Raw genomic sequence first — 26,982 nt, 5'->3', positions numbered from 1 at the left:
CCCTGTAGATCTCTCTACAAGAGAGCACTAGTTACCAAACTGGGCTAACTAGCTAGTTTATAGTTACAGCAAGTCTACTGCAGAGTATACATAGGTGACGCAGATTAGATTAGTTAGATAATCTATAGACTTCTTAACCTAGAAAATAAATACGGTGGTACAGTAAGTAAAGAAGGTTTAGTGTGTGGCGGCTGTAGCTCAGTTGGTAGAGCGGGTCGTTCAGTGATCGAAGGGTCAGCGGTTCGAATCCCAGCTCCGACTGTCCACATGTCGAAGTGTCCTTGAGCAAGACACCTAACCCCAAATTGCTCCCAATGAGCAGGTTAGCGTCTTGCATGGCAGCTACCGCCATTGGTGTGTGAGTGTGTGTGTGAATGGGTGAATGAGAGGCCATTGTAAAGCGCTTTGAGTGCCGCTAAGGTGGAAAAGCGCTATATAAGTGCAGTCCGTTTCCCAATTTACCATTTAAAAAGTATCTGTGAAACCATCCTTCTCTTTCCATCCCTTTCTCTCTCCTCTCAGTCTTCACCTCCATCCATCCATCCAGTCCTCGGCGGCGTGCAGCTCTGGGGCCGGAACCAGCTTCCCTGGGACCTTTGTTCCCAGGGGCCGATTTTTCAGGCGCCCCATGCTGTCCGTCAGCAGGGCGGACACAGAGAGCTGAGTGTGTGTGTGTGTGCGTGTGTGTGTGTGTGTGTGTGTGTGTGCGTGTGTGTGTGTGTGTGTGTGGGGGGGGGTGTGTGTGTGCGTGCGTGTGTGTGTGTGTGTGTGTGTGTGTGTGTGTGAGTGTGTGTGTGCGCGTGTGTGTGTGTCAGGGGGAACAGAGACTGTAGCCGTGTTCGGAATCGCTCCCTATTCACTATATAGGGCGTCAGCCATTTTGTTTGTAGTGTCCGAATTCTCCACGGAATTTTCGTTCCCTATATAGTCCACTATTTATTACCCACAATTCACCTTGATTTGCAGGGAACAGTGCATGTACCCTACATTTTCTCCGTTCCCTAGGTAGTTCACTTCATGGTGAACCCTATATAGGGAATAGGGAGTGAGGGAACGAGGGAGCGACTCCGAACACAGCTTGTGTGTTGATCAGGTGTGTGTGTGTGTGTGTGTGTGTGGATCATGAGGCGTGGCGGAGGCGGGACAGGTACGTCCCGCAGGGCCGGCAGTAGTGACGCGAGGGTTCGGCCGGCAGCTGCTGGCACAGCGAGCAGGAGGGGGCGTGGCGTTGTGCGGGGGCGCCGTGCGGCCGGTCCGCGTCCTGCTGGCGGAGGGGCCGGTTGTCCCAGAGGGGCGTGGGCGGAGCCGGCCGGCGGTCGGGGGTCCTCCAGTCGCCCCCGGGGGGCACGTCCAGGCGGAGGGGGCGGGACGAGCCGTTGGCGGCGGCGGGCTGTGGGGTGGAGCGGCGAGGGCGGAAGAGGGTGGTGTAGCCCGCGTCCGCGCCCTGGGGGAGGGGGGAGGAGGCGAAGCCGGAGGGGGGGGGCGGCGTCCGGCGAGGCGCCCGCGGCAGCGTGCCGTAGCTCAGGGCGACGCTGTGGTAGGTTTGGCGGGAGGGAGCGGCGCTCCGGTCGAACGCAGACAGGAAGTGGGCGTGCTGCTGGTGTCCTGGGGGTGAGGACAAGAGGGGGACGAGGGTGAGGACAACAGGGGGACGAGGGGGAGGACAAGAGGGGGACGAGGGTGAGGACAAGAGGGGGACGAGGGGGAGGACAGCAGGGGGAGGGGGGTGAGGACAGCAGGGGGACGAGGGTGAGGACAGCAGGGGGACGAGGGTGAGGACAACAGGGGGACGAGGGTGAGGACAAGAGGGGGACGAGGGTGAGGACAGCAGGGGGACGGGGGTGAGGACAGCAGGGGGAGGGGGGTGAGGACAACAGGGGGACGAGGGTGAGGACAGCAGGGGGACGGGGGTGAGGACAGCAGGGGGAGGGGGGTGAGGACAAGAGGGGGACGAGGGTGAGGACAGAAGGGGGACGAGGGTGAGGGCAGCAGGGGGACGAGGGTGAGGACAGAAGGAGGACGAGGGGGAGGACAGCAGGGGGACGAGGGTGAGGACAGCAGGGGGACGAGGGTGAGGACAGCAGGGGGACGAGGGTGAGGACAGAAGGGGGACGGGGGTGAGGACAGAAGGGGGACGAGGGTGAGGACAGCAGGGGGAGGGGGGTGAGGACAGCAGGGGGAGGGGGGTGAGGACAGCAGGGGGACGAGGGTGAGGACAGCAGGGGGACGAGGGTGAGGACGGGAGGGGGAGGGGGGTGAGGACAGAAGGGGGAGGAGGGTGAGGACAGAAGGGGGACGGGGGTGAGGACAGAAGGGGGACGAGGGTGAGGACGGGAGGGGGACGAGGGTGAGGACAGCAGGGGGACGAGGGTGAGGACAGAAGGGGGACGAGGGTGAGGACAGAAGGGGGACGAGGGTGAGGACAAGAGGGGGACGAGGGTGAGGACAGGAGGGGGACGAGGGTGAGGACAGAAGGGGGACGAGGGTGAGGACAGCAGGGGGACGAGGGTGAGGACAAGAGGGGGACGAGGGTGAGGACAGCAGGGGGAGGGGGGTGAGGACAGCAGGGGGACGAGGGTGAGGACAGCAGGGGGACGAGGGTGAGGACAGCAGGGGGACGAGGGTGAGGACAAGAGGGGGACGAGGGGGAGGACAGCAGGGGGAGGAGGGTGAGGACAGAAGGAGGACAACAGGAGTCAAATAAAAGAATGTGTTCGATAGCAATGCATTACTAGTAGGGCTGGGTTTAAAAAATCGATTCGTCGATTCATGAATCCCAAAATCGATCTTTTATTTAATGAATGAATGAATAAATTAAGGAATGAATAGTTCATTCTTTCATTCATTCAATGATTCATTCATTCATTCATTTTTGGAAATCAGTATAGATACCCAGCCCTAGTATTGATGTGTTGCATAACTTGGCAGTCATGTAATTAAGGTTACAGCTAAAAAAAACAGGTTTTAGTAACACTAACCGAATCGATATTGAATCAAATCGAATCGAATCGAATTGAATCATGATAATCGATTCTGAACCTTGTGAATCGGAATCGATTCTTGAAATTCAACTCGATACCCAGCCCTAATTACTATTTATATCGACCTCCCATACACACACACACACACACACACACACACACACACACACACACACACACACACACACACACACACAGACAGAGCTCCCATGCTGCCTGCAGCCGACCCAGAGACCGACCCCCGGTAGGGAGGAGAGGGGCCGACGGTTACCTGAGCGTCCCCAGGAAGAGGCCCCTACGCTGGGGGGCCGAGCCCGCTGAGGGGGGGGCTGTGGAGGTGGTGCTGGGAAGACTGGGGGGCCGTGGTGGGGGTGGTGGAGGAGGTAGGGGCGGGCCTGGTGATGGGAGGGGGGAGGAGGGTAGTGAGGGATGCTGGAGGAGGGGCGGGGCAGGGTGGAGGCGTTGGGGTGACGGGCGGGTACTCTGGGTTCCACACGCTCTGGAGTTCTGGTTACAGGGGGGTCCTTTTGGTTAAAGAGAGAGAGCGGAGGACAGGGAGAGAGAGAGAGGGGAGAGAGAGAGAGAGAGAGAGGAGAGGGAGAGAGAGAGAGAGAGGGAGAGAGAGGAGAGGGGGAGAGAGAGGAGAGAGAGAGGAGAGGGAGAGAGAGGATAGGGAGAGAGGAGAGAGAGAGGAGAGGGAGAGAGAGGAGAAAGAGGGAGAGAGGAGAGAGAGAGAGGAGAGGGAGAGAGAGAGGAGAGAGAGAGGAGAGGGAGAGAGAGGATAGGGAGAGAGGAGAGAGAGAGGAGAGGGAGAGAGAGGAGAAAGAGGGAGAGAGGAGAGAGAGAGGAGGGGAGAGAGAGAGAGAGGAGAGAGGGAGAGAGAGTAAAGCACCACAGAGCGAGGAACCCAGCAGTGAGGGAGAGGAAGATGAGAGGAGAGGAAGAGGGGAGAGAAATGAGTTAAACAGGTGGACAAGGGAAGGACGACTCGCCACAAGTCTGCAACAGCACTTCCAACGAACAAAAAAACGAACAAAACCACGATGTGATGAACTGTAGTTTCTATACAAACACGCAACACTACCCCCTAGTGGATTGCCAGTAGAACTGCAGGATACAGTCCATTTTCCTTTGTAAAACTAAGAGATAACATTCTAAAAAGCGCTACTGCGATATGTGGACTGTGTAAATGTTTGTACAGACTATGGGAAGCCTTGGACCTGTAACGTTAAAAGGATTTTCCACAGTAATATAAGGGAATCTTGACATGCGTTTCCCTGCCACTCCTCAGGGTACTAGCTCTCTGTTCCTCAGCCAGCCAATCAGCTTAGGACGAGGTTAGAGGCTTAAAAGATGTCAACTTTTGGGGAAATTAACTTATTTCCCATCTTCCCCAGAGTCAAACAGAGTCCTCTGTGCGTGCAGTAGGAAGCATTGAGACCCATTAGAGCCGTTAGCCTAGCTAACACCATTAGCCTAGCTAACACCATTAGCCTAGCACCAGCCCAACCTAGGCTTAGTAGGCTAACGGCTCTAATGGCTCTCAATGCTTTCCTACTGCACGCACAGAGAGAAGGGCTAGTATCTTCTTATCTTTAACCAAAAGTTGGCACGGTCCTTTAAGTGGATTAATGGATGCATTTCTAGGTTTGCCTCAGGTCGTAGTTCTGCTGAGTGACACCACCAGGAGCAGTGGCGTGGTTTGACCACCGGGTGGCGCTGTGACATCATGGTGGCGGACGGAGGAGGTGGCGGAGTGAGGGGACGATGTGATGACGTCACAGGAGGAACGGACACACACACAGGAAGGGTCAGAGCCGGAGGGACAGCGGAGGCCTCCCCCACTTGAGTGTTTGTACCGAATGTGTGTGTGTGTGTGTGTGCGTGTGTGTGCGTGCGTGTCCGTTACACTCACAAAGCCGCGGGAGGCGGCGAGGTCGTCCGGTCGTCTCGTCATGACGGTGCCGCTCAGAGTGCGGGCGACACGACGGAGGTTCTCAGCGCTGTAGCTCTCGTCATGCAACGGCTACTCACACACACACACACACACACACACACACACACACACACACACACACACACACACACACACACACACACACACACACACACACACACACACACACACACACACAGTGGGTCAAACACACACCTAAATGTCACACACGACTGCACACACTCTACATTACACACACACACACTGGATTAGATACAGTGAAATGTAACCACACGTTCGAATGTTTATGTCTAGACGACCTGTTGCTGGCTTCTTCTACCGCGGTCTAATAAAAGTAAACAAATGTACTGCACTTATATAGCGCTTTTCCACCTTAGCGGCACTCAAAGCGCTTTACAATGGCCTCTCATTCACCCATTCACACACACATTCACACACCAATGGCGGCAGCTGCCATGCAAGGTGCTAACCTGCTCATTGGGAGCAATTTGGGGTTAGGTGTCTTGCTCAAGGACACTTCGACATGTGGACAGTCGGAGCTGGGATTCGAACCGCTGACCCTTCGATCATTGAACGACCCGCTCTACCAACTGAGCTACAGCCGCCCCAAGGCATCGTGCGTGCGACGTCATCGCGCATGCGCAGCAACGACAGGAATCGATAGCGGAATCGTTAAGTATTTTGTCTTACGATTCCAATGAATCGATTCACTGGGAACCGGATCTCAACAAGAACGGGTTTTCGATGCCCGTCCCTACCAATAATCAGATATATTCAATTTTTTGAAAATATTTAAGAGATAAAGTCGAATATAGTTTCTGAGCTCATTTGACAGCCCTAATACACACACACACACACACACACACACACACACACACACACACACACACAGTCTGACCTTGGGCGTGTGTTGGGTGTAGCCGGGGTTTCCATAGACCTGTCGCTCCATGTCGGCGGTGGGGGTCTGGGAGCGTCCGCCGGGGGTCAGCCCACAGACCAGCAGGTTCCTGACCGCTACACACACACACACACACACACACACACACACACACACACACACACACACACACACACACACACACACACACACACAGCACGTCAGCACACAACCAGCCAGGACAAGGGTGCAGACTAGCAACCTCGCTCCACTGCGTCCGTCAGCATCAACTGTCAGCGTCGACATTCTACTGTCAAAAATCGAGGAATAAACTTCAGCGTTTCTCGAATGTCAACGTTAGCTTTGAACGCGACGCAACGGCCGCTGTCATTAATTACAATGGGTTCATTTCCTTTGCGTCTGATGGTTGATGGTTGACGCTGATGACTGTAGTGACACCAAGGGGTAGGGTTGCAAAGTTCTGAGAATATTCATAAACATATTCAATTAAAGGGAATAAACTGGAATAAACTGGAAATATATGGGAATTTACAGGAATAAATTCTGTTTTCCAGTTTATTCCTGTTAATTCTCATAAATGGTAAATATACTGCACTTATATAGCGCTTTTCCACCTTAGCGGCACTCAAAGCGCTTTACAATGGCCTCTCATTCACCCATTCACACACACATTCACACACCAATGGCGGTAGCTGCCATGCAAGGTGCTAACCTGCTCATTGGGAGCAATTTGGGGTTAGGTGTCTTGCTCAAGGACACTTCGACATTTGGAGCTGGGATTCGAACCGCTGACCCTTCGATCACTGAACGACCCGCTCTACCAACTGAGCTACAGCCGCCCCTAATTCCCATATCATTCCCATTAAAGGACCATACCGGTCTAAATATGATTTGATCTCCTTAAATTCGTCACCCAACGTATATCACGTTACTGCAATCGATTTTCAGAAGCAAATCTCACGTTAAAATACATACGTGGTTTGTTGTCAGGCTGGGGGCTGACTTCTCGCGGCCCCCGCGGCATTCTGGGAGCCTGCAGGCTGGCCCGGTACAGAGAGTCCAGCTCCGACAGCTCGTCGTCGGCCGACCCGGCCACGCCGTCCGCACCGCCCGGGGCAGGCTGGGAGTTGTAGTCCGTACAGCCCAGGGCAGGCTGGGAGTTGTAGTCCGTACGGCCCGGGGAGGTCTGCGAGTTGTAGTCCGTACAGCCCGGGGCAGTCTGGGAGTTGTAGTAACGGGTCACGTTCTCCGCCCAGGACTCCACGGGCATGGGCGCTCCCTGACCGTCGTCCACCGAGGCGGGAGAGGGCGTCCACGCTGGCCGTCCGGGGGCGGGCGGGGGGCAGCGGGGATCCGAGGGGGAGGCGGGGAAGGGCGAGTCGGTGGCGTCCTGCAGGTCGGGGCTCCCGCATGACCAGTTGCGAACTGGGATAGGAGGGGGCGGGCTCAGCCCGGAGGTGGAGGAGTTGGGGATGGGGGCGGCACGGTCCCGGGAGGGGGGAGATGGGTGGGCGGAGCTCAGAGAGGACTCTGGGAGGACGCTGGGAGCCGCCCCCTCGCCTGGGCCGTGGCCGAGCGGGGACGCGGCTCTGGAGAGCGGCCGTGGGACAGGGAGGGTCTGGGCTGGGGGGGGGCTGTCCCAGCGGGAGGGGGGGGGGGTCCGGCTGGATGATGGCCGGGGGTGGGGGTCGATCCCGGCCCTCAATGAGGTGGTCTTCCCAGGCACCCATGCCCAAGGTGGGGAGCTGGGGGAGGGGCCTCTGGGACCGCCGCCCCCCCGGCCAATCCCAACCGTCTACCGCGGGAGACCCTGTAGGGCGGGGGGGAACAGAGCCGGGGGCGTGGCCGTGTGGATCAGGAAGTATTAAGTCGGCACCGGAGGGGAGGGGCTTAACATGGAGAGGAGTAAGCGGGCCTTGAGCTGCGTCCTGATTGGCTGGGCCATCCTCCTGCAGCTGGACCGAGACAGGCTGTTCACTAGAGGGGAGGAGAGCTTCAGTCAAACACTCAGGTGTGTGTGTGTGTGTTTGTGTGTGTGTGTGTGTGAAAGACTATATGTTCCGGACACTCACACACAAAGTGAACACTCCCTCCCTCCCTCCCTCCCTCCCTCCCTCCCTCCCTCCCTCCCTCCCTCCCTCCCTCCCTCTCTCCAGGGGTCTTTCAAATCATCAAATCAAACTTCATTTTTGCTTATTTCATACACAGAGGCAACACAATGTGCTTTACAGAGAACAAGGGAGGAGGGCATACGACCCACTCTCTACATATTCCAGAGGGAAGCAAAATAAAAAAACTGTTCACCCAGGGGACGAAAAAGTGAGCTTGTAAAAATTCTTCCCTGAACTCTCTCGACAAGACGATCGAGCAAACTCCTGGAAAATGTTTCAATCTATTGGCTAAGAACATTTACTGAGCACTTAACACGGGCTAAATACTTAATTAGAGAGACATGACTATCAGTAGAGTGCACAAATATTTACAGAGATGTTGCCTACATGGTCGGCCATTATGTGTTGGCTATCCCTGTAGTCGATAATAGAATATTTAAGTAAATGGTAAATGGACTGCACTTATATAGCGCTTTTCCACCTTAGCGGCACTCAAAGCGCTTTACAATGGCCTCTCATTCACCCATTCACACACATTCACACACCAATGGCGGTAGCTGCCATGCAAGGTGCTAACCTGCTCACTGGGAGCAATTTGGGGTTAGGTGTCTTGCTCAAGGACACTTCGACATGTGGACAGTCGGAGCTGGGATTCGAACCACTGACCCTTCGATCATTGAACGACCCGCTCTACCAACTGAGCTACAGCCGCCCCTATACTGTAAACCTATACTGTATCCGCTAAGCAGACGTGAGGAGACAATATGAGGGACATTGATGGTTGATGGGGACAGCTGGGACGGAGCTGGACAGGAGGACGGCCTGGGGCCTCTCCGGGGGCCCTGAGTGCCGAGGCGGCCGGAGGCCAGAGAGAGAATGTGTACCTTGCTGCCGCCTGGGTGGCGTGGGGCCCGGCGGGGGGCCCGGCCTGGTGTTCCGCCTCCTGTCCTCCGGGGGCAGCGCTGCTCTCCTGACGCTGCTGCGCTGCCCGGGCCCTGCGGAGGCCCCGCTGGACACGCGCCGACACCGGCCGGCTGGGACCGGGAGGGGCCCCGCAGCCCTCGCGCATGGCGAGACGGAGCTTGGCTGGTCACGCGCGGAAAACGGAAAGAAACCAACAAACAAAAACAAAGTAAGAAAGAAAAAGAAAAGAAAAAAAGGAGGGGAGGCAGAAAAGGGAAAAAGGAGGATGAACATGTAGGAAATAAAGAGCTGAGTCATGGGGAAGCATGCGATAATAAAAAACTAAATTCACACACAAAATTCAAATAATAGATTTAGACTGTTGGAATGATGGAGGGTGGAAGGGGGACAAACAAGCCAGTGTTGGGTGAGTAACAGGTATGGTGTGTGTGTGTGTGTGTGTGTGTGTGTGTGTGTGTGTGTGTGTGTGTGTGTGTGTGTGTGTGTGTGTGTGTGTGTGTGTGTGCGCATGTACTGTAAGAGAGAGGGTTAAGGTAAGGGGAGTTAATCACACACATAGAGGGTTAAGGTTAGGGGAGGGTTAAGGTTAGGGGAGGGTTAAGGTTAGGGGAGGGTTAAGGTTAGGGGAGGGTTAAGGTTAGGGGAGGGTTAAGGTTAGGGGAGGGTTAAGGTTAGGGGAGGGTTAAGGTTAGGGGGGTGTTAAGGTTAGGGGAGGGTTAAGGTTAGGGGAGGGTTGAGGTTAGGGGAGGGTTAAGGTTAGGGGAGGGTTAAGGTTAGGGGAGGGTTAAGGTTAGGGGGGTGTTAAGGTTAGTGGAGGGTTAAGGTTAGGGGGGTGTTAAGGTTAGGGGAGGGTTAAGGTTAGGGGAGGGTTAAGGTTAGGGGAGTGTTAAGGTTAGGGGAGGGTTAAGGTTAGGGGAGGGTTAAGGTTAGGGGAGGGTTAAGGTTAGGGGAGGGTTAAGGTTAGGGGAGGGTTAAGGTTAGGGGAGGGTTAAGGTTAAGGTTAGGGGAGGGTTAAGGTTAGGGGAGGGTTAAGGTTAGGGGAGGGTTAAGGTTAAGGTTAGGGGAGGGTTAAGGTTAGGGGAGGGTTAAGGTTAGGAGAGGGTTAAGGTTAGGGGAGGGTTAAGGTTAGGGGAGGGTTAAGGTTAGGGGGGTGTTAAGGTTAGGAGAGGGTTAAGGTTAGGGGGGTGTTAAGGTTAGGGGAGGGTTAAGGTTAGGGGAGGGTTAAGGTTAGGGGGGTGTTAAGGTTAGGGGAGGGTTAAGGTTAGGGGAGGGTTAAGGTTAGGGGAGGGTTAAGGTTAGGGGAGGGTTAAGGTTAGGGGAGGGTTAAGGTTAGGGGAGGGTTAAGGTTAGGGGAGGGTTAAGGTTAGGGGAGGGTTGAGGTTAGGGGGGTGTTAAGGTTAGGGGGGTGTTAAGGTTAGGGGGGTGTTAAGGTTAGGGGAGGGTTAAGGTTAGGAGAGGGTTAAGGTTAGGGGAGGGTTAAGGTTAGGGGAGGGTTAAGGTTAGGGGAGGGTTAAGGTTAGGGGAGGGTTAAGGTTAGGGGAGGGTTAAGGTTAGGGGAGGGTTAAGGTTAGGGGAGGGTTAAGGTTAGGGGAGGGTTAAGGTTAGGGGAGGGTTAAGGTTAGGAGAGGGTTAAGGTTAGGGGGGTGTTAAGGTTAGGGGAGGGTTAAGGTTAGGGGAGGGTTAAGGTTAGGGGAGGGTTAAGGTTAGGGGAGGGTTAAGGTTAGGGGAGGGTTAAGGTTAGGGGAGGGTTAAGGTTAGGGGAGGGTTAAGGTTAGGAGAGGGTTAAGGTTAGGGGAGGGTTAAGGTTAGGGGGGTGTTAAGGTTAGGGGAGGGTTAAGGTTAGGGGAGGGTTAAGGTTAGGGGAGGGTTAAGGTTAGGGGAGGGTTAAGGTTAGGGGAGGGTTAAGGTTAGGAGAGGGTTAAGGTTAGGGGAGGGTTAAGGTTAAGGTTAGGGGAGGGTTAAGGTTAGGGGAGGGTTAAGGTTAGGGGAGTGTTAAGGTTAGGGGAGGGTTAAGGTTAGGGGAGGGTTAGGGTTAGGGGGGTGTTAAGGTTAGGGGAGGGTTAAGGTTAGGGGGGTGTTAAGGTTAGGGGAGGGTTGAGGTTAGGGGAGGGTTAAGGTTAGGAGAGGGTTAAGGTTAGGGGGGTGTTAAGGTTAGGGGAGGGTTAAGGTGAGGGGAGGGTTAAGGTTAGGGGAGGGTTGAGGTTAGGGGAGGGTTAAGGTTAGGGGAGGGTTAAGGTTAGGGGAGGGTTAAGGTTAGGGGAGGGTTAAGGTTAGGGGAGGGTTAAGGTTAAGGTTAGGGGAGGGTTAAGGTTAGGGGAGGGTTAAGGTTAGGGGAGTGTTAAGGTTAGGGGAGGGTTAAGGTTAGGGGAGGGTTAGGGGAGGGTTAAGGTTAGGGGAGGGTTAAGGTTAGGGGAGGGTTAAGGTTAGGGGGGTGTTAAGGTTAGGGGAGGGTTAAGGTTAGGGGAGGGTTAAGGTTAGGGGAGGGTTAAGGTTAGGGGAGGGTTGAGGTTAGGGGAGGGTTAAGGTTAGGGGAGGGTTAAGGTTAGGAGAGGGTTAAGGTTAGGGGAGGGTTAAGGTTAGTGGAGGGTTAAGGTTAGGGGAGGGTTAAGGTTAGGGGAGGGTTAAGGTTAGGGGAGTGTTAAGGTTAGGGGAAGGTTAAGGTTAGGGGGGTGTTAAGGTTAGGGGAGGGTTAAGGTTAGGGGAGGGTTAAGGTTAGGAGAGGGTTAAGGTTAGTGGAGGGTTAAGGTTAGGGGAGGGTTAAGGTTAGGGGAGGGTTAAGGTTAGGGGAGGGTTAAGGTTAGGGGAGGGTTAAGGTTAGGGGAGGGTTAAGGTTAGGGGAGGGTTAAGGTTAGGGGAGGGTTAAGGTTAGGGGAGGGTTAAGGTTAGGGGAGGGTTAAGGTTAGGGGAGGGTTAAGGTTAGGGGAGGGTTAAGGTTAGGGGAGGGTTAAGGTTAGGGGAGGGTTAAGGTTAGGGGAGGGTTAAGGTTAGTGGAGGGTTAAGGTTAGGGGGGTGTTAAGGTTAGGGGAGGGTTAAGGTTAGGGGAGGGTTAAGGTTAGGGGAGGGTTAAGGTTAGAGGAGGGTTGAGGTTAGGGGAGGGTTAAGGTTAGGGGAGGGTTAAGGTTAGGGGAGGGTTAAGGTTAGGGGAGGGTTAAGGTTAGGGGAGGGTTAGGGGAGGGTTAAGGTTAGGGGGGTGTTAAGGTTAGGGGAGGGTTAAGGTTAGGGGAGGGTTAAGGTTAGGGGAGGGTTAAGGTTAGGAGAGGGTTAAGGTTAGGGGAGGGTTGAGGTTAAGGTTAGGGGAGGGTTAAGGTTAGGGTAGTGTTAAGGTAAGGGTAGTGTTAAGGTAAGGGTAGTGTTAAGGTTAGGGGAGGGTTAAGGTTAGGGGGGTGTTAAGGTTAGGGGGGTGTTAAGGTTAGGGGGGTGTTAAGGTTAGGGGAGGGTTAAGGTTAGGAGAGGGTTAAGGTTAGGGGAGGGTTAAGGTTAGGGGAGGGTTAAGGTTAGGGGAGGGTTAAGGTTAGGGGAGGGTTAAGGTTAGGGGAGGGTTAAGGTTAGGGGAGGGTTAGGGTGAGGGGAGTGTTAAGGTTAGGAGAGGGTTAAGGTTAGGGGAGGGTTAAGGTTAGGGGGGTGTTAAGGTTAGGGGAGGGTTAAGGTTAGGGGAGGGTTAAGGTTAGGGGAGGGTTAAGGTTAGGGGAGGGTTAAGGTTAGGGGAGGGTTAAGGTTAGGGGAGGGTTAAGGTTAGGGGAGGGTTAGGGGAGGGTTAAGGTTAGGGGAGGGTTAAGGTTAGGGGAGGGTTAAGGTTAGGGGAGGGTTAAGGTTAGGGGAGGGTTAGGGTGAGGGGAGTGTTAAGGTTAGGAGAGGGTTAAGGTTAGGGGAGGGTTAAGGTTAGGGGGGTGTTAAGGTTAGGGGAGGGTTAAGGTTAGGGGAGGGTTAAGGTTAGGGGAGGGTTAAGGTTAGGGGAGGGTTAAGGTTAGGGGAGGGTTAAGGTTAGGGGAGGGTTAGGGGAGGGTTAAGGTTAGGGGAGGGTTAAGGTTAGGGGAGGGTTAAGGTTAAGGTTAGGGGAGGGTTAAGGTTAGGGGAGGGTTGAGGTTAGGGGAGGGTTAAGGTTAGGGGAGGGTTAAGGTTAGGGGAGGGTTAAGGTTAAGGTTAGGGGAGGGTTAAGGTTAGGGGAGGGTTGAGGTTAGGGGAGGGTTAAGGTTAGGGGAGGGTTAAGGTTATTGGAGGGTTAAGGTTAGGGTTAGGGTTAAGGTTAGGGGAGGGTTAAGGTTAGGGGAGGGTTAGGGTTAGGGGAGGGTTAAGGTTAGGGGAGTGTTAAGGTTAGGGGAGTGTTAAGGTTAGGGGAGGGTTAAGGTTAAGGTTAGGGGAGGGTTAAGGTTAGGGGGAGGGTTAAGGTTAGGGGAGGGTTAAGGTTAGGGGAGGGTTAAGGTTAGGAGAGGGTTAAGGTTAGTGGAGGGTTAAGGTTAGGGGAGGGTTAAGGTTAGAGGAGGGTTAAGGTTAGGGGAGGGTTAAGGTTAGGGGAGGGTTAAGGTTAGGGGAGGGTTAAGGTTAGGGGAGGGTTAAGGTTAGGGGAGGGTTAGGGGAGGGTTAAGGTTAGGGGAGGGTTAAGGTTAGGGGAGGGTTAAGGTTAGGGGAGGGTTAAGGTTAGGGGAGGGTTAAGGTTAGGGGAGGGTTAAGGTTAGGGGAGGGTTGAGGTTAGGGGAGGGTTAAGGTTAGGGGAGGGTTAAGGTTAGGGGAGGGTTAAGGTTAGGGGAGGGTAAAGGTTAGAGGAGGGTTGAGGTTAGGGGAGGGTAAAGGTTAGGGGGGTGTTAAGGTTAGGGGGGTGTTAAGGTTAGGGGAGGGTTAAGGTTAGGGGAGGGTAAAGGTTAGGGTAGTGTTAAGGTTAGGGGAGGGTTAAGGTTAGGGGAGGGTAAAGGTTAGGGTAGTGTTAAGGTAAGGGTAGTGTTAAGGTTAGGGGAGTTACTCACACACGGCCTGGTTGACCACAGCCAGGGCTGCGACCATCTCTCCAGTCTTCTCCAGTCTCAGGGACTGCTCCAGCAGCAGCTCCGCGTCCGACACACACCGCTCGACGGCGTCCTCTTTTCCTACACAACACACACACACACACACACACACACACACACACACACACACACACACACACACACACACACACACACACACACACACAGAAATATCAAAGCAAAGTGCTTTAAACGCTTTAAAAAGACAAATTACTCATTTCCCCCTTCAGATTTGCAGGGTGGAAGCTCACCCAACGGTGGAACACTACTGTCACACATCAGCTGCTGGTGAGGAATCGCTGGCAAACTATACAGTTAGCTAGCTAGCTACAGAAGCTATACATTAGCTGTGTTGCTATACAACACGTTAGGTACTGTACCTACATTATCTAGGTATAGTTTACCGTTAGCAAGCTGGCTAAATTCAGTTTTGCTCCTACTCAGGCAAGCAAAAATGAATTATTTCCCTTCATAATAAGTTCATAAAGCTAAAACAGAAATAAGACAGAGTGGAGTTAAAAGGACAAAACTTTCAGAAGCTTAAGGAATAAAGAAGTTATTATTTTAGCTAGTTCAATTAGCTTTAGGTATTCTGATCATGGCTTAATCTATCATAGGCTGAGTTTGATAAATTGTACAGTTTTTATATATTCTAGGACTGAGTCAGTAGCGTTGAGAAGCAAAGTGTTAGAACTCTTCTTTTTAATCAAGAATACTTTAATTTCAAAGATAGATGGATAGATCATTAACTCTTTTAACCCTGAAAATAAAGTGACATTTCGAATATTAATTGGATTTTCCCTATAATACTAGAAAGCGCAATTTCTCAGCTTTCAGCAAGTGTTGGAGTGAGGAATTTTTTTGATTTGTTAGATATTTTTTTTAATATTATTAAATATTTGTTAGATATTTTTTTAAATGTTGCCGGTGACGTGGTCGTATTCAAAGGGTTAAAGGCTTGATATTTGCTATTTATGAAGTAGTATTAAGCACCCCTCTCACTGTTGCCACTGCCCCCACCGATGTGCACCCTTGCCAACCCCGCTAACACAGCCCCCCCCCCCCCCCCCCCCCACATAACAAATCCCAATTGAACCCCTGGATGTAAACAGTGCTTCTGATTGGTAGCGTCTGTTTTCGGCGCTGTTCTAGCAACAATTTTCAACGGAGATGTCTGCAGACTTTCATAGTCTGGTATTGCGAGGCTATTACTAATGTCCCCGCCCCCCCCCCCCCCCCGGCTGTCACACTCTGGCTGGCGGTCCATTTGGATCCAGTGAATGAGGAAGCTTCCTGTTGTGTGGACAGAACAATACTCCTTTATACTGGGCTGAAGCAACAGGCCTCACAGACAACTCACTCCAACACCTGCTACACACACACACACACACACACACACACACACACACACACACACACACACACACACACACACACACACACACACACACACCCCAGTCACTCACCCACTCACTCCAACATCTGCTCCACAAACCAGCACACGCCCAAGTCACACGCACACACACACACACACACACACACACACACACACACACAGACACACACACACACACACACACACACACACACACACACACACACATTCATGCAACTCCCTGGCTTATCATATTGACCATTTCACAGAATGTTCATATTCGAAACAACACTACAGTTTGCTTGTCGTTGCCCTAGAGACTGAAGGTTCCATTGGTTCCATTGGCAGGTGAGTGGTGTGCACTGTGCTGTAGGGTTTTTATCTAAAGCCCGCCGCAGACTGCCTCCGCCACGATGTCGTACGACGGTGCGCGGCGCTGTGTCCGGCTAGACCTGGCGTTGAGGTAACTATGGTTACAAACAACAAATGTGTGGAAGTTGGGGCCGCTTAAAGTCGCACTGAAATGAAAAAAGCATTCTGTCCCATTTTGGTTCACATAATTGGTCATTTAGCCTACTTAAGACTGCTCTTCCGTGTTCGTAGATTCTGTTCTTAGTTCCCACACGTGAGAACGTTGGTGAACGCCAGAATCTTCTTTGAAACGGTGTAAGTGAAATTTAAGAAGAAATGCTTCCTAAGAAATTCTTAACTTCGTTGGTGAATGAGGCCCATTGTTCTTTGTAACGATTGCTGTAGATATCGCGATAATATCGTTATTGTAATATCTTTTGCCTTTTTGAAAATGTTGATATCGTGACGGCCCTAGTCCTTACCCTGGCTCTGGAGCTGGTCCAGGTCCAGGAACTTGCTGGGTCTGGGGTTGAATCCCGCCGCCGCCTCCCTCTCCTTCTCCTCCCTCCTCTGCACCTCCTGTTCCCGGGCTCTCCGAGACACCTCCTCCTGGAGCTCATCCAGCTCGCTTCGCCCCTCGCCCACTGGAACACACACACACACACACACACACACGTGAGCACACACACACACACACACACACACACACACATTGGGCCCGAGCACGCGCGGTCTGACCTACCTAGGCAGGTGTGGCTGTTGCCCCTGACGTCCTGCGGGAGGGCGGAGCCGCTCTTGGACTTGGGCGCCGTCCGCCACGACGGCCCCGAGCTTGACGGCCTCTTCGGCCCCGCCTCCCTGGCGAGGACACGACCAGAGGGGGACACGGGCGCGTCATCATCATCATGTGTGTGTACATCGTCATGTGTGTGTACATGTGTGTGGGTGTGTGTGTGAGTGTGTGTGTGTGTGTGTGCGTGTGTGTATATCACCTGTGCAGGCTGGCCCCGGAGGCGTCCCCCAGCGGCGTGTCCAGGCTGACGGGGCTGTTCCTGTCGCTGCTCTCGTAGCCGCTCTCCATCCTCTGGATCAGGCGACGGGGTGGGGGCGGGGTCCGGGAGGACGCCACGCTCGCCGGGGGGGCCTTCCCCTCCGCCGGGCCCCCGGCGGCCGAGCTGGCGGGGCCCTCGGGCGGGGAGCCGTCGTCCTCGGGGAGGGAGGCCCCCGGGGGGATGTGCCCCGCCTGCCGGCGCCGCTCCCGGCTGAAGATGCTGTCGATGTTGAGCGCCTCCCTGCGGGGCCTCCAGGCCGGCCGGCTCCGCCCCCCTCCCCCTCCCCCTCCCCCTACCCCGCCGGAGCAGCTGGACCTGGCTTCGCCGCTGCTGCCGTCCAGCTCCCAGGCACGGGCGGCGGGGGCGGCGGCGGCGGCGGCGGGGTCGGCCGGCGTGGTAGGGGCGGAGCCAGAGGAGAGGGGGAGGGGCCGGCTGTGGATGATGTTGCTCATGGTCTCCTTGAAGTCACGCGGGCGGCTGGCGGACGAGGCCTTGGGGAGGGAGCGAGGGGCTTGATGCTCCCTCAGAGTCTCACCTGGATGGAGGGAGAGAGAGAGGGAAGGAGAGAGAGGAGTGAGACGGAGAGAGAGAGGGAAGGAGAGAGTGGGAGGGATATAAAGAGACGACATGAGCTGTGTTCGGAATCGCTCCCTATTCACTATATAGTGCACTATACAGGGCGTCAACCATTTTGTTTGTAGTGTCCGAATTCTCCACGGAATTTTCGTTCCCTATATAGTCCACTATTTATTTCCCACAATTCACCTTGATTTGCAGGGAACAGTGCATGTACCCTACATTTTCTCCGTTCCCTAGGTAGTTCACTACATGGTGAATCCTATATAGGGAATAGGGAGTGAGGGAGCGATGGTCTCTTGACAGACGAGTGGGAGAAGCAGGACGCTGGAAACACTAAGCGAATGATGACCGCTGTCGTACCAGACTGGTACGCACCACCTACCTAACAGTCTCTACTAAAAACTAACTTAACTAAACTAGCTATGTCCTTGTCACCCATAAAAAGCACTAAAGGTTACACTGCCTTTGTATTGCTAGATACAGATACAGATTGCTAGGTCCAGAACCTGAGATATCCTGATCCAGAACCTGAGATATACTGGTCCAGAACCTGAGATATCCTGGTCCAGGAGCTGAGATATCCTGATCCAGATCCTGAGATATACTGAGATATCGTGAGATATCCTGATCCAGATCTGAGATATCCTGATCCAGATCCTGAGGTATCCTGATCCAGAACCTGAGATATCCTGAGATATCCTGATCCAGAACCTGAGATCTCCTGATCCAGATCTTGAGATATCCTGATCAAGATCTGAGATATCCTGATCCAGATCCTGAGATATCCTGATCCAGAACCTGAGATCCTGAGATATCCTGATCCAGATCTTGAGATATCCTGATCCAGATCTGAGATATCCTGATCCAGAACCTGAGATATCCTGAGATATCCTGAGATATCCTGAGATATCCTGATCCTGAGATATCCTGATCCTGAGATATCCTGAGATATCCTGATCCAGAACCTGAGATATCCTGATCCAGAACCTGAGATATCCAGATCCTGAGATATCCTGATCCAGAACCTGAGATATCCTGATCCAGAACCTGAGATATCCAGATCCTGAGATATCCTGATCCAGAATCTGAGATATCCTGATCCAGAACCTGAGATATCCTGATCCAGATCTTGAGATATCCTGATCCAGATCCTGATATATCCTGATCCAGATCTTGAGATATCCTGATCCAGATCTTGAGATATCCTGATCCAGATCTTGAGATATCCTGAGATATCCTGATCCAGAACCTGAGATATCCTGAGATATCCTGATCCAGATCTTGAGATATCCTGATCCAGATCTTGAGATATCCTGAGATATCCTGATCCAGAACCTGAGATATCCTGAGATATCCTGATCCAGATCTTGAGATATCCTGAGATATCCTGATCCAGATCTTGAGATATCCTGAGATATCCTGATCCAGATCTTGAGATATCCTGATCCAGATCCTGAGATATCCTGATCCAGAACCTGAGATAACCTGATCCTGAGATATCCTGAGATATCCTGATCCTGAGATATCCTGAGATATCCTGATCCTGAGATATCCTGATCCAGAACCTGAGATATCCTGATCCAGAACCTGAGATATCCTGATCCAGATCTTGAGATATCCTGATCCAGATCCTGAGATATCCTGATCCAGAACCTGAGATATCCTGAGATATCCTGATCCAGAACCTGAGATATCCTGATCCAGAACCTGAGATATCCTGAGATATCCTGAGATATCCTGATCCTGAGATATCCTGATCCTGAGATATCCTGAGATATCCTGATCCAGAACCTGAGATATCCTGATCCAGAACCTGAGATATCCAGATCCTGAGATATCCTGATCCAGAACCTGAGATATCCTGATCCAGAACCTGAGATATCCAGATCCTGAGATATCCTGATCCAGAATCTGAGATATCCTGATCTAGAACCTGAGATATCCTGATCCAGATCTTGAGATATCCTGATCCAGATCCTGATATATCCTGATCCAGATCTTGAGATATCCTGATCCAGATCTTGAGATATCCTGAGATATCCTGATCCAGAACCTGAGATATCCTGAGATATCCTGATCCAGATCTTGAGATATCCTGATCCAGATCTTGAGATATCCTGAGATATCCTGATCCAGAACCTGAGATATCCTGAGATATCCTGATCCAGATCTTGAGATATCCTGAGATATCCTGATCCAGATCTTGAGATATCCTGATCCAGATCTTGAGATATCCTGATCCAGATCCTGAGATATCCTGATCCAGAACCTGAGATAACCTGATCCTGAGATATCCTGAGATATCCTGATCCTGAGATATCCTGAGATATCCTGATCCTGAGATATCCTGAGATATCCTGATCCAGAACCTGAGATATCCTGAGATATCCTGATAACAGAACCTGAGATATCCTGATCCAGATCTTGAGATATCCTGATCCAGATCCTGAGATATCCTGATCCAGAACCTGAGATATCCTGATCCAGAACCTGAGATATCCTGAGATATCCTGATCCAGATCTTGAGATATCCTGATCCAGAACCTGAGATATCCTGAGATATCCTGATCCAGATCTTGAGATATCCTGATCCAGAACCCAGATCCTGAGATATCCTGATCCAGATCTTGAGATATCCGGATCCAGAACCTGAGATATCCTGAGATATCCTGAGATATCCTGATCCAGAACCTGAGATATCCTGATCCAGAACCTGAGATATCCTGATCCAGATCCTGAGTCATACAGAAAGCCGCCGCCCTGTCCGACTAGTACTCTAAGTCTCCTGGTTCTGCCGTGTGATTGGTTGAGCCTGCGCCAGCGTACCCTCGCTGTGGTAACCTGCCGACGACGCCTCGTGAACCTGCGAGCCACGGCTCCGCGCCTCAGACCGCCGCGGCCGGCTAGAGCTCCGCCTCCTCTCCCCGGACACGCCCTTCCTCAGAGAGGGTGGCGGCGGGGGCTCGCTGTCCGTCACCGGGCCTTAGCAAGGACAAGCACGGGGGGACATGGTCATTGGCTGACACACATGGTTATGACATGCAAGACACGATGACATCATTCCAAGACAGACATGATTGAGGAGGGATGGTATACCAAGCTATTAAGTAGTGTTTACATGACCAATGTTTTAATCCTGTGGCTGTGCGTATGTATGTGTGTGTGTGTGTGTGTGTGTGTGTTGTTAATGAACTTCAAGTCTCACCAAAGTGTTTTGTTTTCCTACTTGACTGTTGTTCTCACTTTGTAGTTCGTTCTCATAGATCAGTCTGTTAAAACTACCAATTCTTCCTGTGTGACATCACTTCCCTGTCCTCTTCATCCTGAAACTATGTCACTTCCTTTTTCACGTTATAACCTATCGACCTTGTCCCCAAGTGACAGAGTGAAATAATGTGAGCTCACAAGATCAGGATGGTCTCACGAGGCTAGCGCAGAAGAAAAAACTAAAACTAATACTGAAACTAATAAAAACGAAACTAAAACTAAGCATTTTCAAAAAAATAAAAACTAAACTAAACTAGCAAACCTGCTTTAAAACTAATCAAAACTAAACTGAAATTGAAAACAAAATGTTAAAACGATATAAAAAAAAACTAATGAAAAAAGCAAAACTATTATAACCTTGATGCACCCACACACGCACACACACACACACACACATGCACACAAACACACACTAAATGAAGTGTGGTCTGACCTGCGTTCTCCTGGCTGCTGTAGGCGCTGCTGTCCTGGTCGGGGTCGAGGATGCCGGTCCCCTGGTCGGGGTCGAGGATGACGGTCCCCTGGTCGGGGTCGAGGATGACGGTCCCCTGGTCGGGGTCGAGGAGGACGGTCCCCTGGGGGTCGGAGGAGAAGTGGCTGGTCATGGACTCATGGCGGGAGTGGGAGCGCTTGTAGGAGTAGCCGTCTGTGGACGAGTCCGTCCGCGTGTCACCGGAGATGGACCGGTCCCGGCCTGGACACCACAAACACAACAAAGCAGGTTTAAAAACACTTCCAAATATTGTACGATATGCTCTCGGTGCTGGACAGATTAAAGTATTTATTAAACTTTTATTCCTGTATTTTATTTTTCCTGCATTTTGTTTTAAATGTCCTTTTTTGCAATTCGTTTTATATAACCTTTTATGTGTTGCACTTTGTCTTGATGCTTTTAATGTCTCATCAGCACTTTGAATTGCCTTGTTGCTGAAATGCGCTACACAAATAAACTAGCCTTGCGTATGTGTGTGTGTGTGTGTGTGAGTTGTACCAGAGTCCTCGCTGTCGTAGCCGGCCTTGTTGAAGTGGTGCGGGTCGAGGCGGGAGGGCGTGTCCTGCAGGGTCACGGGCGTCCCGCGGGGGTCAGCGTAGAGCAGCGAGACACCACGTCCTTCCACTAAGGACCGATCTGCAACAGCCACAGAAACACTGTCACCACCCTAACCCCAACCCTAACCCTAACCCGACCCCTAACCTTTACCCTCCCACAGAAACAACCACAGGGAAACACGGTCTCCACAACCCAGAAACAACCACACCAGAACGTGGTCACAACTCAGAAACAACCACAACAGAACACTTCCGCAAAATTATGTTTAACTCAGAACAATTCCATTCCACCAGTGTCAATTTCACCTAGAAACCCCCGCCCCCCCCCCGAAAGAAATCCAATGGAAAAAACTTGAGTGTGCTCCCATACATAAAATACAGGACCTTTCACCGCAGACTACATTAGCTACAGCACCTATCTTGGGAATAGGCTATTGACAGCAGCAGACATAGCTACTGTAAGTAGTGCTCTCAAGACGTTCCTCGATGTTCCCCGTTCCTCGATGTTCCCCGTTTTACCCTGAGCGGGGTTTTCCAGAGCAGTCGCTGGGCGGACAGCGTGTCCTCCTCTGCTACAGGACGTCCTGTCGTATCAGCCGCACACGCGCGTGTGTGTGTGTGTGTGTGCGTGCGTGCGTGTGTGTGTGTGTGTGCAAATACGTGTAGGTGTGCGTCTGAAAGCTTGCGAGTGTGTTTTCGAGAGTTGCGCGAGTGTGTCGGCCCTCAGTGTGAAAAGAGGCGGCCGCTGTGCTGTGTGTGTGTGTGTGTGTGTGTGTAGGCCCCGCCCTGGTCGTGTCCAGCTGGCTAGATAAACAATGGAGGGATATCCTTGTTTTCAGGCCCCTTTTTTGTCCGAGCCCCGAGCGGCTCACGTGCTAAGCCAGGCAGGCTAGGCAGGGTGATGGGCCGAGGGCCGGGGAGAGAAAGCTGCTGGGTGTGCAACTGTCCAGGAGCCAGCGTCCGGCAACACACGGCCATTATGAGACTACAGGCCTGAGGGAGAAGAGAGAGGGGACAGATGAGGAGAGAGGAGACAGAGAAAGGAGAGAGGAGAGGGGACAGAGGAGGAGAGAGGAGAGATAGAACAGAGAAAGGAGAGAGGAGAGGGGACAGAGGAGGAGAGAGGAGAGATAGAACGGAGAAAGGAGAGAGGAGAGGGGACAGACAAGGAGAGATAGAACAGAGAAAGGAGAGAGGAGAGGGGACAGAGGAGGAGAGAGAGAACAGAAAAAGAAGAGAGGAGAGGGGACAGAGGAGAGAGGAGAGATAGAACAGAGAAAGGAGAGAGGAGAGGGGACAGAGAAGGAGAGAGGAGAGATAGAACAGAGAAAGGAGAGAGGAGAGGGGACAGAGGAGGAGAGGAGAGATAGAACAGAGAAAGGAGAGAGGAGAGGGGACAGAGGAGGAGAGGAGAGATAGAACAGAGAAAGGAGAGAGGACAGAGGAGGAGAGAGGAGAGATAGAACGGAGAAAGGAGAGAGGAGAGATGAGGAGAGAGGAGAGATAGAACAGAGAAAGGAGAGAGGAGAGGGGACAGATGAGGAGAGAGGAGAGATAGAACAGAGAAAGGAGAGAGGAGAGGGGACAGAGGAGGAGAGAGGAGAGATAGAACGGAGAAAGGAGAGAGGAAGGGGGACAGAGGAGGAGAGAGGAGAGATAGAACGGAGAAAGGAGAGAGGAGAGGGGACAGAGGAGGAGAGAGGAGAGATAGAACAGAGAAAGGAGAGAGGACAGAGGAGGAGAGAGGAGAGATAGAACAGAGAAAGGAGAGAGGAGAGGGGACAGAGGAGGAGAGAGGAGAGATAGAACGGAGAAAGGAGAGAGGAGAGGGGACAGAGGAGGAGAGAGGAGAGATAGAACAGAGAAAGAAGAGAGGAGAGGGGACAGAGGAGGAGAGATAGAACAGAGAAAGAAGAGAGGAGAGGGGACAGAAGAGGAGAGAGGAGAGATAGAACGGAGAAAGGACAGAGGAGAGGGGACAGAGGAGGAGAGATAGAACGGAGAAAGGAGAGAGGAGAGGGGACAGAGGAGGAGAGAGGAGAGATAGAACGGAGAAAGGACAGAGGAGAGGGGGCCGAGGAGGGGAGTTGATTGGACAGCTGCGAGGAGGAGGAGGTGGGCCAATGGGAGAGGCCGGTGGCTACAGAGAACAGAGTTTCCTCACTTCACTGCACCCCTCCCACAGTCCTCTCCACCACAGAACAGCAGAGAACACACACACTCACACTCTCTCTCACATACAGTCATGAGAAGTAACCGTTAGGGTTAGGGTTAGATGTTGAGCGGAGAGCAGCAACGACAGCGGCGGCGCAGTTGTAGAGGTCCGATCGGACTCCAGACCGCCTCCTTGTTCCGTGTAGCACAATAGCCACCAGGAGGCGTCGTTGAGCAGCAAAGGGGCAAAAACCAAAACCAAAGACTAAACAATAAAACCAAGGTATACACTCAACAAGTGGAGAACAAAAGGCAAAGCTTACAAGCTTACAGACTTACAAGCAGGGACAACACACAGCTTCAGCAAATAATGACCAAGAGGGGAACATGTAGGCTACCTATACATGTATATACACATAGACTAACAAGACAGGTGGAAACCAATCAAACAGGATTTCAGTAGCTGCATACAGTACTGTTTACAGTAAAACATTTAGATTCACTGTGGGCTCAATCTTTGTATGTACTGTATGTTGATGTAGTGTAGCAATTGGGGTGTATTGACCAAAAATGTGGGAGGAGGAGGGTTTGATAGATTTTACAGTTTTTTGAGAAAAACAGAGTGATGGACTTAATAATTCCTGCCAGGTCAAAGCATGTGGAAATTGCTCACTTGGGCCTAGATATTGGTGGTGATTGCAAAGTGATAACGCGTATGGCTGATTTGTTATGATTTCTTTTACGTTTTAACCCTTTTAACCCTGAAAATACAGTGACAACATTTCGAATATTATTTGGATTTTCCCTATAATACTAGAAAGCGCAGTTTCTCAGCTTTCAGCAAGTGTTGGAGTGAGGATTTTTTTTAGATTTGTTAGATATTTTTTAAATATTATTAAATATTTGTTAGATATTTTTAAAATGTTGCCGGTGACGTGGTCGTATTAAAAGGGTTAAACTTTAAATGGTTGCTGTAGCGCCACCATCAGGCCATTACTGGCCTACCATGCCAGTTGAGGACTTTTGGTATATGACTGGACCAATGTGCAGAAGAAGAAGAAGAATATTGGTAAATACAAGTGGAACCGTCAGCTGAGGTAAGTGAGGAAGTGGAGTGATAATATCCTACCAGCAGGGGGCGCAGTTAGCCCAGCCCTCTGTGTCCTGCTCCCTGCTAGGCGCTGGTCACCGCAGAGTTATGGACCACAGCTGCGCAGAACGGCAGCCAAACACGCAGCTATCATTGGTAACACCAAGACGGTGCTGTTGACTAACACAGCTTTGGCTTGGACTGCCAACTACTGTGAGGAGATCAATTCATATCCATCTAAAGGGCTTAAAAGGCCTTGCATTGTCACAAAGATAAACAGCGCACACTTAGTGGTAAACTGGGTAGGTCCTCCGCTGCTGTGGGCTGAGGGCTGCCAGCAGGCCGACAGGGTTGGGGGGCATGGAGGTGTTGAGGGTGGACTACTGTGTGGGGGTCGGTCAGTAAGAGAGAGACAGGGTCAGGTCATTAGGTCAGGCTGGACTTTTAACTTTCCCATCATAAGGATTCAGTCGGCGCTGGATCACTCTAAGCGCCACCAAAAACCTCACCGATTTCAAGAACATTTCACTTCTATGTGGAGGAAGACATGTTACAAGCCCATGCATAGAGAACTAAGTTAAGTGGCTCAGTTAAACTAGGGCAGGGAGGTGTGGGGTCTGTGTGGGTGGGGGGTGGTTGGCTGGAAGCCAGCTAGTGAGTGTTCGGTCCAGACTGCTCCTCCAGCTCCTCCATTACCTGGCATCCCGGCCAAGTGTGTGTGGGGATACATGCTAGAACGCAGACGCACACTTGCATTTGTGCCAACGTTAAGGTGGAGCTTTGTAAATCCAAAATGATACCACAATTTAAGAGATACTATCCACCTGTCAGGGTGGTAGATAAACATGTCCTCTCAAATTGCAACAAAATATGACTGAAACCACAGTCTACCACAGACATTTATACCTTTATTTAACCAGGTTAAAAACTCATTGAGATTAAAATCTCTTTTACAAGAGAATCCTGGCCAAGAGTGGCAGCAACACAGTTTCCTGAAAAAAACCCATAAAGGTTACGATACACAACTAAACATAAAAGTTACGATACACGATACACATACATAGGTATGCATCAGATGAATGGTTCGATTCCTACTGGAACAACCTCTTGTATTCTGTTTCAGCCAAAGCTACTCTGTGCTGTGTCCTAACAACAAAATACCCCCAGACTGTACTTGTACTGTAACACGACATACCTGTAGACCAAGTTATGTCTTTTCGGCCGAGTAAATTACAGTAAATTAAATTGAGAGTAAATTAAGCTTCATCTGTGTTGAGGAAACTACTGGCCCATTCCATGTACCAGAGTGGCGTTTCTGGTCTGGACCAGAAAGCCATGGAGGCCTAGATTATTTTACTCAGGATTAATTGACATTTAGGTGCTCCAGATTATTTTGCCCAGGATTAATTGACATTTAGGTGCTCCAGATTATTTTGCCCAGGATTAATTGACATTTAGGTGATCCATATTATTTTACCCAGGTTTAATTGACATTTAGGTGCTCCAGATTATTTTACCCAGGATTAATTGACATTTAGGTGATCCAGATTATTTTACCCAGGATTAATTGACATTTAGGTGCTCCAGATTATTTTATTCAGGATTAATTGACATTTAGGTGCTCCAGATTATTTTACCCAGGATTAATTGACATTTAGGTGCTCCAGATTATTTTACCCAGGATTAATTGACATTTAAGTGCTCCAGATTATTTTACCCAGGATTAATTGACATTTTGGTGCTTCAGATTATTTTACCCAGGATTAATTGACATTTAGGTGCTCTAGATTATTTTACCCAGGATTAATTGACATTTAGGTGCTCCAGATTATTTTACCCAGGATTAATTGACATTTAGGTGCTCCAGATTATTTTACCCAGGATTAATTGACATTTAGGTGCTCCAGATTATTTTACCCAGGATTAATTGACATTTAGGTGCTCCAGATTATTTTACCCAGGTTTGGAGATGGGAGGAGGAACAATACCGTAGAGGAGGGTGGGAGAGACGAAGGGAGAGAGGGAGAGAGCGAGGGAGGGAGAGAGGGAGGGAGTGAGAGAAGGAGGGAGAGAGGGAGGGAGAGAGGGAGGGAGTGAGAGAGGGAGGGAAGGAGAGAGGGAGGGAAGGAGAGAGGGAGGGAGTGAGAGGGAGTGAGAGGGAGGGAGAGAGGGAGGGAGGGAGGGAGTGAGAGAGGG

At 51.6% G+C, this 26,982-nt stretch overlaps 1 protein-coding gene across 1 annotated transcript; it reads right to left on the bottom strand.

The window, feature by feature from the left end:
* Positions 1 to 1,120: 1,120 nt before the first annotated feature.
* On the bottom strand, positions 1,121 to 22,520 carry usp54a (ubiquitin specific peptidase 54a; the record flags this gene model as incomplete). Its single annotated transcript, XM_084460898.1, has 15 exons — positions 1,121 to 1,605; positions 3,253 to 3,376; positions 4,897 to 5,007; positions 5,837 to 5,952; positions 6,812 to 7,425; positions 7,563 to 7,646; positions 8,832 to 9,033; positions 13,830 to 13,949; positions 16,077 to 16,238; positions 16,337 to 16,452; positions 16,587 to 17,181; positions 20,052 to 20,207; positions 20,926 to 21,186; positions 21,484 to 21,621; positions 22,415 to 22,520. The coding sequence occupies 15 exons, from the start codon at positions 22,518 to 22,520 to the stop codon at positions 1,121 to 1,123; spliced, it is 3,390 nt and encodes a 1,129-aa protein (XP_084317024.1).
* Positions 22,521 to 26,982: the final 4,462 nt, after the last annotated feature.

Source organism: Borostomias antarcticus, assembly GCF_949987555.1.
Source record: "Borostomias antarcticus genome assembly, chromosome: 34".
In the NCBI taxonomy this organism is placed as follows: domain Eukaryota; kingdom Metazoa; phylum Chordata; class Actinopteri; order Stomiiformes; family Stomiidae; genus Borostomias; species Borostomias antarcticus.
The sequence above is the reverse complement of the archived record's forward strand: the minus strand, read 5'-3'. Positions and strand labels throughout refer to the sequence as shown.